The sequence below is a fragment of the Rhinopithecus bieti genome, unplaced genomic scaffold (assembly GCF_001698545.2).
Source record: "Rhinopithecus bieti isolate Rb0 unplaced genomic scaffold, ASM169854v2 scaffold_12070, whole genome shotgun sequence".
NCBI lineage: Eukaryota > Metazoa > Chordata > Mammalia > Primates > Cercopithecidae > Rhinopithecus > Rhinopithecus bieti.
The window spans coordinates 1,816,659-1,830,007 of record NW_016807449.1 but is presented as its reverse complement, the minus strand read 5'-3'; the positions used below and the strand labels follow the sequence as shown (position 1 = coordinate 1,830,007).

At 53.3% G+C, this 13,349-nt stretch overlaps 2 protein-coding genes across 10 annotated transcripts in view; both read right to left on the bottom strand.

The window, feature by feature from the left end:
• Positions 1-13,349, bottom strand: part of IL4I1 (interleukin 4 induced 1) — a 42,247-nt gene that overhangs the window by 16,442 nt on the left and 12,456 nt on the right. For 2 of the 7 annotated variants that reach the window (XM_017882122.1, XM_017882120.1), the window contains exons 3-5: positions 9,573-9,667; positions 6,009-6,125; positions 490-612 (exon numbers count right to left, since the gene is read on the bottom strand). The gene's annotated coding sequence lies outside the window, so the exon portion shown is untranslated. Of the gene's footprint in view, positions 1-489; positions 613-6,008; positions 6,126-9,572; positions 9,668-9,810; positions 10,985-13,349 lie in introns of those variants that run through there. The other 5 variants (XM_017882121.1, XM_017882126.1, XM_017882123.1 and 2 more) reach the window with 4 other exon arrangements.
• NUP62 (nucleoporin 62) overlaps positions 3,105-13,349 on the bottom strand; it is a 22,823-nt gene continuing 12,578 nt past the window's right edge. For 2 of the 3 annotated variants that reach the window (XM_017882128.1, XM_017882129.1), the window contains exon 2: positions 3,105-6,125. In XM_017882128.1, coding sequence (XP_017737617.1) covers positions 4,483-6,048 — 1,566 coding nt within the window. In that variant the 5' untranslated portion in view covers positions 6,049-6,125 and the 3' untranslated portion in view covers positions 3,105-4,482. Of the gene's footprint in view, positions 6,126-13,349 lie in introns of those variants that run through there. The other variant, XM_017882130.1, reaches the window with a different exon arrangement.

The window sequence follows — 13,349 nt, the reverse complement described above, 5'->3', positions numbered from 1 at the left end:
AAAAAAAAAAAAAAAAAAAAAAAAAAAAAAATTGTTTCGATGATTAGATTGTACTAATAAAGAATCAAAAGTCGTCATTCCCTCATGATTTGATGGTTTGACCACATATTATGCTATTGTATGTGCTGGGTTTTTTTTTTTTTTTTTGAGACAGAATCTCACTTTTCTTACCCAGGCTAGAGTGCAGTGGTACGATCTCGGCTTACTGCAACCTCTGCCTCCCGGGTTCAGGTGATCCTCCCACCTCAGCCTCCAAGTATCTGGAACTACAGGCAGAAGCCACCACGCCTGGCTAATTTCTGTATTTTTGTAGAGACGAGGTTTCGCCATGTTGCCCAGGCTGGTCTCAAACTCCAGAGCCCAAGTCATCTACTCCTCTTGGCCTCCCCAAAATGCCGGGAATACAGGCATCAGCCACCACACCCAGCCCCCATTTGCCACTCTTATCCCTAAACAGGGAAAAGCAAAGCAGTATGAGCTGAGATTCACCTTTAAAAGCCTCTGATTCCAAATTTAGTCACCAAATATGTTGTCTTCATATTAATTAATGAGGAACTTAAGGAAAGGCCATTTGTCGGGACTGGCAAGGAAGCACGTCTGTGTATTTTCTTCCTGGAAAGGGAAACTGAAATTACAACGGAGCCATCACCCGCGGTGGCACCCAGTCAGTTGCTGGTGCTGCGATCTTGGGATCCCTCCTAGACTCCCCCAGGAGGCCTGCTGGGACCATTTCCCACATGGCTTTGGGGCAGAGCCTCCTGATTTAATGGAATCACTTGTGTTATTCAGAATGGGGTGCTCAAGATCCCTTGGGGTATGGGAAGAAAACGTAGAACTTAATTTTTGTATTTTTTCAGACAGAGTGTAACTTTTGTCACCCAGGCTGGAGTGCAGTGACGCGATCTCGGCTCACTGCAACCTCCGCCTCACAGGTTCAAGTGATCCTCGTGAGGAGCTGGGATTACAGGCACCCGCCACCACGTCTGGCTAATGTTTGTGTTAGTTATTTAATGTTTCTGAGACGGAGTCCCGCTCTGTTGCCCAGGCTGGAGTGCGGTGGCGCCATCTCTGCTCACTGCAAGCTCCGCCTCCCGGGTTCACGCCATTCTTCTGCCTCAGTCTCTCCGAGTAGCTGGGACTACAGGTGCCCACCACCACACCTGGCTAATTTTTTTGTATTTTTAGTAGAGATATTCACTGTGTTAGCCAAGATGGTCTCGATCTCCTGATCTTGTGATCCACCCACCTCAGCCTCCCAAAGTGCTGGGATTACAGACATGAGCCACCATGCCCGGACCCTAGTTTTTGTATTTTTAGAAGAGACGGGGTTTCACCATGTTGGCCAGGCTGGTCTCAAACTCCTGACCTCAGGTGATCTGCCTGCCTCGGCCTCCCAAAACTGGAATCTGTTCTTATTTTAAAAATGTAACTGTAAGAAAGCAATTAAGCATTGCTAAGGTTTAATATGCAAAATAGGAAATAATATGCAAAGTAATAGGAAAATATACATACAGACTTTGGAAATATATGCTCAAATTTTCTCGTCATGATCGTTTGGCTCCTGCCAGCGACCTCTTTGTGGGCATTTTTTGGTACCTCCAGCACCAGATCAGGACCAGCTCTAAAAATGGATGCTAAAGGCATAAATGTAGGTAAAATGCAAACTGCTTCCTACCTCCTAAGGGGACTCAAGGCCTCCCTCCCGGCAGAGGGGGCAGTATGAGTCAAGGCCTATGAACTGCGGAAAAAGGTCCCTGCTGTAGGTGACAGCTTTCAGAGAGAAGTAGCTGGGGTTGTGGGGTCTTACTCTGGTTTACCATGCCCACCACACACACCCATGGCTTCTACTTAGACACAACTCCTGTCCTCCAGAGCCCAGGATGGCCCAAGAAAATTTTATTCATTTGAGACAGAGTTTTGCTTTTGTTACCTAGGCTGGAGTGCAATGGCACGATCTTGGCTTACTGTAACCTCCACCTCCTGGGTTCAAGCGATTCTCCTGCCTCAGCCTCCCGAGTAGCTGGGATTACAGGCACCAGCCACCTAATTAGCCACCAGCTCATGTTTGTATTTTCAGTAGAGATGGGGTTTCTCCATGTTGGTCAGGCTGGTCTTGAACTCCCGACCTCAGGTGTTCTGCCAGCCTTGGCCTCCCAAAATGCTAGGATTACAGGTGTGAGCCACCGCGCCCAGCCGGTCCAAGGAAATAATGACTCATGATCATGACTCCGGGAGACTTTTGGAACCTGGGCCATAAATCTTCCAAGCGTGGCCCACAGATTGACACGAACAGGTTGAGGGAGGCCGAAGGGGTACACTCCCCACAGCCCAGGAGATCTGAGTGCTTAGGACCATTCCAGTCCACAGAGCGAGGCTGCAGGGCAGAGGAAAAGCATGGGGCCTGTGTCTTTAGCCCCAGGTGACAGGAAGGAATGCTGCCCATGCCATCTGTAGCCACTGGAAGAGCGCCTTAGGGATGGTGCTAGATGACTTAACGTGTGTATATTTTTTGAGACCGTGTCTTGCTCTGTCGCCCAGGCTGCAGTGCAGTGGCATGATCATGGCTCACTGCAGCCTCTAATAATGGCTTAAATGATCCTCCCACCTCAGCCTCCCAGGTAGCTGAGACACAGGTGCGTGCCAGCATGCACAACCAACTTTTTTGTAGTTTTTGTAGAGATGGGTTTCACCGTGTTGCCCAGGCTGGTCTTGAATCCCTGACCTCAAGTGATTCGCCCATCTCGGCCTCCCAAAGTACTGGGATTACAGGTGGGAGCTACCTCGCCCAGCCGTATTTGTATATATTCTATGACATAACAGTCACAAACACCAGGGGCCCACTCCCCGTGGTGGCTTCACTCGTGTGCTCCTCTTCTACCACTAGGCACCATCCCTTCCCGGAGCAAACCACAATTTGCATTTTCTATTACTCCGTCTCATCAAACAAAAGCTGCTTCACCCCATGCTCCTGTGTCTATGCAAGCACTGCTTCGTTTGCTTGCCCCTGCGTTTCACGTGAATGACACCCCTGCAGGGTACTCCCGAAACCTGCTCTTTTTACTCAACTTTCTCCTCCTAACATTTATCCATATTAACAGCAGCTATTTTGGTTTCACAACACATTTATTTAGAAAAGCAACATACAGTAATAGGTATTTCAGAGAATGCAGCAAAGGATAAAGACAAATACAAAAGAACTTGGGATACAACTGCTGGCTTCTGCCTTCCACACACAGTGGATTTTACTGTAACTGACTAGAATCACTCTGGTGCCAGGAAGTTCAGAGCCATGTCCGTGGCCAGCACTGGCAGCTGTGGCTCTTTCTGTGGACTGTTGTTATGCCGGGCTTCACTGTTCTTTCATTTCACAAATGTGACTGGGACTGGGCTGGGGACATACAGGGGAACAACAGTGGGTCTCTGCCCGTGGGAGCTCACAATCTAACAGCGAGACGGGCGCAAACGGCTAGCACAGGACAGCATAGCAAGTGTTACCCAAGGTACAGGCTCAGGGTGCTACGGGGACCTGCAAGAAGGCCACCTGAGCTTTGGGTAGCTGGGAAGGCTTCCTGGAGGAGGTGAGGCCCGAGGTGGGGGTAAGCCTGGGACCAGGCAAAAGGCAGGGCTCTCGGCTCCCATCTGTGGTTCAACACCCCGTGCGTAGGCCCCTCAGCTGACCTGTCTTCTGTGAAATTCTCGATCCCGCTGTCTGTTCTATTCACACTGTGCTGCTTTGTCTTGGTGGTTAGCTTTCACAAGCACACACCTCATACTCCAAAACTTAGGCTGCTGTCTCCTGGGAGGCTTTTTTTTTTTTTTTTGAGACGCAGTCTCTGCTGCCCGGGCTGGAGTGCAGTGGTGTGATCCTGGCTCACTGCAACACCTCCCAGGTTCCAGTGATTCTCCTGCCTCAGCCTCCCGAGTAGCTCAGATCACAGCCGCCCACCACACCTGGCTAATGTTTGTATTTTTAGTAGACACGGGGTTTCACCATGTTGGTCAGGCTGGTCTCGAACTCAAGTGATCCGCCTGCCTCGGCCACCCAAATTGCTGAGATTACAGGCCTGAGCCACTGCGCTCTGCAGGCCTTGGAAGTTCTCTTACCTTTGGTATTTTTTCATGACACCTATGACTATGCTTTGGAGAGAGCGGCTGTCCCCGCGACCCCAGCTGGGACCAAGACCACCACCGCGTCTCCATCACCAGGTCGAGCCAGGATGAGGTGGGTGGTCGCAGTGGGTGGAAAGGGGCCAAAGACACTCAAATAAAAGCCACAGAAGCCACACCCATGAGGCTGCTGCCTGGGCAGAGGGCTCAGAATACTTCCTAAATGGAAAAAGGCAAAGCACACAGCAATTGTCTCAAGGGCAGTCACGTGAAAGAAAGAAACATGTTATCTTGCCACAACCCCAAACCAGACAACAGGGCGCATTCCCCGCATGGAACTCCCTGGGGAACTGCGGGCCGCGGAGCTGCTGTGGCTCAGTCAAAGGTGATCCGGAAGCTGCGCTCCTGCTCCTTGCGCCGGCCCTCGCACACCTTGGTCACCTCCTCCACCTTCCTCTGCAGCAGGGCCGAGTTCTGGTCGATCCACTGCAGCGAGCCCATGTGCGCGTTAAGGATCTTGCAGATCTGCTGCAGTGGGTCGCTGGTGTCGGCGGGGGCCCCGGACGTGTTCAGGTGCTCGATAATGTCCTTGAGGTCCTGGGCCATGCGCTTGAGCTGCGCGTCGATGTTCTCGGCCAGCTTGTAGGTTTTCTCGCGCTCCTCATCCGCGTGCTGTAGGTAGATGGTTCCGCTCTGCTCCTTTACCAACTCCTCCAGCGGGCTCAGCAGGTCTTCCAGCTCCTTCTGCTGGGACAGGATGAAGTCGAGCTCCTGGTCCAGCCTCTTCTGGTCCAGCTTCACCTTCTCCACCTCGCGGTGCAGGCTGGTGATCTTCTCCCCGTTCTCGATCAGCGTGCGGTCCCAGGCATTGACCTGGGTGGCCTGCTGGAGGAAGTGCCGCTCCTGGTCCTCTAGCTCCAGGCTCCATTTGTTGATCAGGCTCTCCAGCTGCGCGTAGGTCATGGGGGAGCTGGCAGCCGCCCCTGCAGCTGCACCAGGGCCAGGTGGAGCAGTCACAGCGGCTGCCGTATTGCTGGGGATCCCAGCTGGCGCCAGTGGTTTTAAATTCAAGGTAAAGCCCGTGGTGCTGCTGCTGCTGCTGGTGGTGGCGGTGGTGGCAGCGGTGGATGTTGTTGTGGGGGCACCGGAAGCTGCTCCAGGTGCCTTTAAGCTGAAGCCCTGTGTCCCAGCAGCGGGGGCCCCTGCGGTGGTCGCAGGCGTACAGAGGGAGAGTCCAGTGGTGGCAGACGAGGTTGGAGCGGTTGCTATTGATGCAAAGAGGGTGGGCCCAGTACCGGTGGTGGTGGCTGTGGCTGTGGGAGCAGCTGGCTGCGTGACGCCTGCTGTGGTGGCTGCTGGCGTGGCCGGAGTAAAGGGCAATGCGGCAGGTGCTGTGGGCTGGGCTGAATTCCCTGCTGAGCCAATGTTGAAACCGGAGGGCTGGGCCATGCTTCCACCAGTGAATGAGAAGCCTCCAGATGTGGTGGCTGGAGCCACAGAGACGGTGGAGGGGCCAAACACAAAGCCGGTGGGTGCTGTGCCCTGGCTGGAGGTGACAGTGCTCGATATGGCATTAGTGAGATTGCTGCTGCCCAGCCCAAAGCCACTGGGGTTTGCCATGGCTGGGGTGGCAGCTGTGTTGCTCAAGTTGAGCTTTGAAGCACCGATCCCCAAAGAAAATCCAGTTCCCCCCGAGGCAAGAGTTGCTGTTCCGAAAGTGAAGCCTGTTGTCTGTGTGGCTGGAGTCTGAGTGGCGAGTGAGAACAGGCCAGTGGAAGGGGTACTTGTGGTTGGTTGGGAGGGAGCCCCAAAATTAAACCCTCCAGTGCCAGAGGTGGAGAAAGAAAACCCTGTAGCAGGTGTGGTTGTCGCTGTCTTTGCAGTGCCAAATGTGAACCCACCTGTAGGGGCCCCAGTGCCTCCAAAATTAAACCCGCTCATGGCTCCGGACTCTGGTGGCAGCAGCTACTCTGGCTCCCAAAGCAAATCCGCTGGCGTCTGCAACCTCAGGAAGATTTCTAAAGCAGAGGAAGTGACATTGTCAGATGGCAGTTTTGGAAAGGCAAGCCCAGTGGCATGAGTGGGCACGGCTGGTTTGGAGGGTGGTGGGATGGGATTATGATACCATACAGCAACCCCCCTTCGTCCTGTGTAACCTAAACCAGACTCTAAATCGAGAAGGATCCAGAAGCACAAATGCACGCTCCAGGGGTCAGGTATGAGGAGCCAGGGTGCTAGGGACATGCATGGCCACGTTCAGCACAGTGGAAAGTTCCCACTCTGGAGGATGAGGCGGCAGAACAGGACCTTGGACCCACCTCAGCCCGAGGAGGTCAGATTTGAGGCACTGCCACAAGCGGGACTTGGACACAGAAGAACAGCTGTAGGACCCGCTCCCAGCGTGGGACCCAGTAAGGTTCCCCAGCTGACTCCGGCGGGGTGTGAGCGGATCAGCTCTTGCCACCCTGAGGGCCTCTCTGCACCTCAGAGAGAGAGATGGAGCTGGGAACCCGGCTGGATGGCAGGGTCTGGGCTGCTGAAGGTCCCCCAGGCCCACACCTGTACTCTCTAAGAGCAGGAGAGGACGTGCCCCCTCCTAACTCAGGGGAGGGTCTGAAACCCATGTGCTCAGAGCACAGATGCCCCTGGCCACAGTGACTGGCTCGAGGATAAACTGAGACCTGAGCCAGGAAATCAGAGCCTCCCCTGGGATTTTCTCCATGCTTGGAAGGCAGCTGCCTCCTTCACCTGTAAGTGTGGTGCAGAGGATTGCAGCTGGGCCTCCCCTGGACACCTTCTCAACCACCTGCAGACACTGGGACATCACCGGAGACCATGATCCCCACCAGAGATGGATGGGGTGGGGAAGAGATAAAGAGCCCCCCCAGAAGCCCCATGGGCCAAACATTTCCCGTCAGTCCAAACTGACTTGATGTTGGTAACATCTAACCAAAAAATCTCCAAGTGGTGCCATCTATCAGCGGGAAGGTCAAGGTTACCCGGTGAGGAAAGGGTGAGGGGGAGTGCTGGATAGGGGTGGTTTTTTTTTCTTTTGGGAAAGGGTTTTGCTCTGTCATACCAGCTGGAATGCAGTGACATATCACAACTCACAGCAGCCTCAAGCTCCGGGGCCCAAGCGATCCTTCCACCTCAGCCTCCCAAAGTAGCTGGGACTACAGGTACATGCCACCATGCCCGGCTAATCTTTTTTATTTTTTGTAGAAATGGGATTTCACTCTGTTGCCCTGGTCTTGAACTCCTGGGCTCCAGCGATCCTCCCTCTTTGTCCTCCCAAAGTGCTAGGACTATAGGCGAGAGCCCTCCAGATGATCAGAAGCATCCTTAGAAGATGGGTTTGACTGACTGGAGAGAGAAGAAAGCTTGTGGTGGCGAGAGCAGACTGGAGTGATGTGCTTTGGAATCTGAGGACGGGAGAAAGCCAGGAGCCAGGGAAGGCAGAAACAGCTCTAAAAGCCGGAAATGGAAAGAGGGAGGCCCTGTCTAAAAAACAAACAAACCAAACAAAGTCATGACTGAGAAGCCAAGTGCCTGGCCCAGAGAAACACCCACGAGGTCTGTTTCCTCTTCCCTCTCTCCAGACCAGTTTTTAAATTGCTTGGTGTCTGTCCTCAGGAAATCCCCTTCTAGCTTGAGGAAGAGGAAACCTACCTCACTACCCCCACCCCTTCCGCTGCACCCTTCTGCCTTCCTCACAGGCCCCTAATTTTTGTTTCATCTGCTCCTCCTCCTCCACACAGCCAAGCAAGTCTGGGGAGATGACCCCAGGGCCAGCTGCATGCGCTGCCTTGTCCAAGCCAGCGGATCTCAATGGTCGTCCATCAGCACTGACTGGAGCATTCAAAACACAGAAGGCTGCCAGCTCCACGAAGCCAGGCTCTCCAGGGCTAGGATGCTGGCCCTGGCATTTTTATAAAGCTCTCCTGGCGCATTCTGAGAAAGGTCTCTTCAACAGGCCACGGCAAGTGCCTGAGCCCCCAGGACTCCTGGGGCCCAGCCCGGCCTGCATCCATTCCTCCCCTTCTGGGACAGAACAAAAGTCCTCACTGCTGAGCCACCTCAAGTCGGTGTGTTGTTACTGGCAGCTAAAGGCATCTGAGCAGCTACACCTACACATCTCAGTTCTCAAGAACTCAGCTTAAAAAAGCTTTTGCTATTAATAAGTTATAGCTAAAATTTCCAAGAAGAGCATTTATAAAAAGCTCTTTGCAACTATGAAAAAACTACAAGGAAAACAATCTTCTGTGGGAACTTGTCTGGCTTAACAGTTCACCATTTTTTTTTCTTTTTTTTTTTGAGAGGGAGTCTCGCTCTGTTGCCCAGGCTGGAGTGGAATGGCGCGATCTCGGCTCACTGCAACCTCCGCTTCCTGGGTTCAAGCAATTCTCCTGCCTCGGCCTCCGAGTAGCTGGGATTGCAAGTGCGCGCCACCACACCCAGCTAATTTTGTATTTTTAGTAGAGACGAGGTTTCTCCATGTTGGTCAGGCTGGTCTCAAACTCCCGGCCTCAAGTGATCCACCTGCCTCAGCCTCCCAAAGTGCTGGGATTATAGGCGTGAGCCACCACGCCTGGCCAACAGTTCACCATTTATTAAGTGCCTCGTTGGTTTCTAATACTTCAGGTGCCAGGGATCTATTCACAATGGTGAACCCATACAGATCCAGCTCTGATCCATGCAGTTTAGATGCAGTATGGCCAGGTGCGGTGGCTCATGCCTGTAATCCCAGCACTTTGGGAGGCTGAGGTGGGAGGATTGCTTGAGCTCAGGAACTCGAGAACAGCCTGGCCAACATAGCGAGATCCTGTCTCTACAAAAAAATACAAAAATGAGTTGGCTGAGATGGAAGGATCACTGGAGCCCAGGGAGGTGGAGGCTGCAGTGATTGTGCCACTACACTCCAGCCTAGGCAAAAGAGTGAGACCCCATCTGGAGAAAAAAAAAAAAAAGATATATCATTACTCACCGTTTCCTAAAAGCAAACTTTGGGGCAGATCCATTTTACAAATGGGAAACTGAAGCCCAGAGTGGTTAGCTAAGCCATGGCCCCTGCCCTCGAGGCAGCCAGAATCAAATGTCAGCTCTATAGTCAGGGATCAGGGCAGGGGCGGGGCAGGGATGGGTTACATGCTGTGGGAGCAGGTTCCAGGGGGGAGCTGAGTGTTGCAGATGCAGCATCAGCCAGGGAAAGGATGGGGAGGGGAGAGGAGCCGTCCAGGCAGGAGGAAAGGCCTACGGGAAGACAGGGAGGCTGAAACAGCAGATATGCCTCTGGGTGCTAAGTGATTTGGTGCTTCTGAAGGGAGATGTTTATATGTGAAAGACTGACTTGCCAAGCATTAGCTGTTAAAATCTGCACATTCCAAAAAGAGCTGGCCCTTGACCAGCTCTGGGAGAATCTCTTATGTTCTTGAAATGTCCTGCCAGATAAGAGCATCTTTGCTTACCTGGGGCCTCAGGCCACTCCAGGGAGTCCATGTTAACGCTGTGACCTACAGTGGGGGCTGTGGGTCATACGGTATCAGCACAACCTCTGGAGGGGCTGCAGACAGCAGACCTCAGTTTAGCCACACAGGTGCTCCACGCCTGCAGAACTGCTCCTCCCCACAACCCGGGCCGCCAACACCCTGTAACTGTTACCACACACTGTTGCTGGGAGAACTGAGCGCTGTCCATGGACCCTACCTGGAGAGGACAGCTGGAAGCTCGTGCCTGGTCTCTCAAGGAGCTTCTGTATCTCTCCCCATTGCTGTTTTCGGTCTGTTTCATTTCTCCATAATAAACCGTGACCGTGACTGTGAGTAGAAAGCTTTGCCGAGCTCTATGAGTCTTAGTTCATCACTGAGCCGGAGGGTGGTCTTGAGGACTCAGGGCCACGTGATGGGCAGGAGAATTTGGCAGAGCCATACATACCATGCTAACGGTTCGGGCATGATGTTGAGGGAGCCACAGGGGGACTGTATGGGCGTGGGGGATGAATCGCGGGGGGTAGAGGCTGGAGGCCAGGTGGCTTAGAGAAGACTGGGAGAAGGTTCAGGCCAAGAGCCCGAGGCCCGAACTGGGACTCAGACAGAGAGGACAGCATCACAATTGGAGCAAAGTGTTAAAGTTGCACCAAAACCACAGGGTCTGTTCCCAGTTAGCAAAGCCTGCACCAAGACCACAGGGTCTGTCCAGGTTAACAGTGACAGGCCAGGCATGATGGCTCACGCCTATAATCCCAGCACTTTTGGAGGCCAAGGCGGGAGGATTGCTTAAGCCCAGGAGTTTGAGGCAAAAAACAAAAAAAAAGCCGCAAATACTAGAACTTGGGAAGTTTCTCACAAATGCAAACTATTACGAGCTCTGATCCCGGAATTACCACATTTGTCAAAGGGGAGCGTTCCCTTACCAAAGAGGCTGATGGTACTGGCGGCGGTGGGGGAAACAGGGAGGAACCCAAACTGAGGGAGGGGTGCATTTCCAGGGAAAGGAGGAGGGTATGCCTGGGTCTGTGCTCAGGGCTGGGTGGCTGTGACCATCTGCAGTTCACCCAGGCAGGACACAGCTCCAGAGAAGCACTGCCTTGAGGTCACCAAGGAAAGTGCTGGCAGAGCCGCCAGTCCCTTCCCTTCCTGCCTGCCCCAACATTTACCCTTGGGTTTCAAACAACACAGGCACCTTCACAGCCCTGGGGACCTGGAGGAAGACCCGCCTGGGATCAGATGCAAGATCATCTGAATTCAGGTGGGTACATCCCACCCCCACCTGTGAGAACCAGGGTTCTTTGCTGTCACCCCAGCCTCCAGTCAGCTCTACCACCGTACCTCCATCTGTGATTCTTGTGCCACTCCAAGTCCCAGTTTCTTTCTTTTTTTTTTTTTTTGAGACAGAGTCTCACTCTGTCGCTCAGGCTGGAGTGCAGTGGCGTGCGTGATCTTGGCTCACTACAACCTCCGCCTCCCGGGTTCAAGCAATTCTCCCACCTCAGCCTCCCGAGCAGCTGGGATTACAGGCACTTGCCACCCCGCCCAGCTAATTTCTGTATTTTTAGTAAAAATGGGGTCTCACCATGTTGGCCAGGCTGGTCGTGAACTCCTGACCTCAGGTGATCCACCTTGGCCTCCCGAAGTGCTATGATTATAGGTGTGAGCCACTGTGACCAGCCCCCAACCCCTTTCCTTAGATGCCTGGGACAGCAGTCTGTGCCTGGGAAAGAATACAGGAGACCTCAGCTTTGGACCAAAAGGAAAGGAAAAATTAGGAAGGATGTGGGGGGGGTGTGTGTGTGTGTGGAGGGGTAGACAGAAAAATGGCCCGCAAACATGCCCACACCCGCATCCAGGACCTGTCAATGTGACCTTACATGGCAAAGGAACTCTGCAGATGTGATGACGATAAGGAGGTTATCCTGGCTTATCCACGTGAGCCCCAGGTGACCATAAGGGTCTTTCAGGGAGGCAGGAGAGGAGTCAGAGGGAGATGTGCCTATGGAGGAATGGACTGAGACGCTGTGCTGCTGGCTTTGAAGATGAGGGGGCCACAAGCCAAGGAACACAGGAGGCTTCAGCCTCTAGAGCTGGAGAAGGACATAGCTTCTCCCCTAGAGTCTCCCGAAGGAACCACGCACCATGCACCCATTTAGACTCCGGACCCCCAGCACTGTGAGAATACATTCGTGTTGCTTTAAACCAATACAGTTGTGATGACTTGTTACAGCAGCCACTAGAAACTAATAATGGGGGTAGGTTGAGGGACGATGGAAAAAGAACAGAATGAAATCTAGATAGGTGGATGGGAATACACAGAGCAGAGCTGGGGTTGAGAAAGGGGCTGGGGTCAGGGGCAGGTCTGCCCTTGTGCATGGAGTCCAAGGTGGCTGGTACAGAAAGGAAAGTGAGATGTGACTCTGAAAATCCAGATATCCCCTGGTGCTGGGACAACCCTGCCAGGGCTGTGGATATGTGTGGGTGGATTGCCACTGACACTCAGCCGTGACAGGCCATCTACGGTGGGAGGGAAGGACAAGGTCGCCTCCGAACACAGAGGAAGGCTAACGGTGGGGATGGTGTCGGCTCCACCGGGCCAGATTTCCGTTTGTTCCCTGCTGCATCCACAGCACCTGGCGCAGTGCCTGGTACACAGTAGGGACTCAGTAACAACCATTTACTAAGGACCTACTGTGTAACCGGTACTGTGCCAGGAGCACTGTGCTGCAGCACACGGAGCCCTTCCTGGGTGGGAAACAAGTGCAGACTCCCCAAGGCCACTCAGCAAACAGCAGCCCCACTATGGGAAACCAGAGCTTTCCGGGGCCAAGTCTTGACATTGTGTCTGGGACAGGAGGATTTCATTGAGGAAAAGATGTTAGAATTAAGTGTTGGCCAAGTGTAGTGGCTCACATCTGTAATCTCAGCACTTTGGGAGGCTGAGGTGGGTAGACTGCCTGAGGTCAGGAGTTCAAGACCAGCCTGGTCAACATGGTGAAACCTCATTGTCTCTACTAAAAATACAAAACTTAGCCTGGCATGGTGGTGTGTGCCTGTGATCCCAGATAGAGGTGCGAGGATGACTTGAGCCCAGGAGTTTGAGGCTGCAGTGAGCTGTGATCATGCCACCATACTCCAGCCTGGGCGACAGAGCGAGATCCTGTCTCAAACAAATAAAAAAGTTCCAGGAGGCACCTGAACCAAGGCCCATGGCATTCGGCTGACAACCACCTGGTGGCACTGCGGACAATACAGAGCCTAGACGCAGGAAGGAGGCAGCACGGAGCTGTCTCTGCAGGACCTCCTCTTTCCCCATGGAATTCGCAGTTTCAGATTTGGGGGATGTATGACCAGTGGAACCAGAGAGACCAGAACAGGGGAGAAAAGAGCAGAGAGTGAGGCAGTGGAGAGGAGAGAAACAAGGGGAAATCAGAGACAGACTGGGCCCAGGGAAATCTGATTCCAGCTGAGGCTCGGACGCCATCCTCGGACACTGCCTTCCCTCACTTGCCCTCCCATGGGGACCTCTGACCAGGACCATCTCCACGAGTGCTAGTGCTGGGATTCTCCGTCTGCAAACTCCACAAGTCTAACTACTCTGCTTCTTAACTGTCTCCTTAATCAGTTCCTCTTTTCTTTGTGTCAAAGAAAGTGCACCTGCCGGGCGCGGTGGCTCAAGCCTGTAATCCCAGCACTTTGGGAGGCCGAGACGGGCGGATCACGAGGTCAGGAGATCGAGACCATCCTGGCTAACAC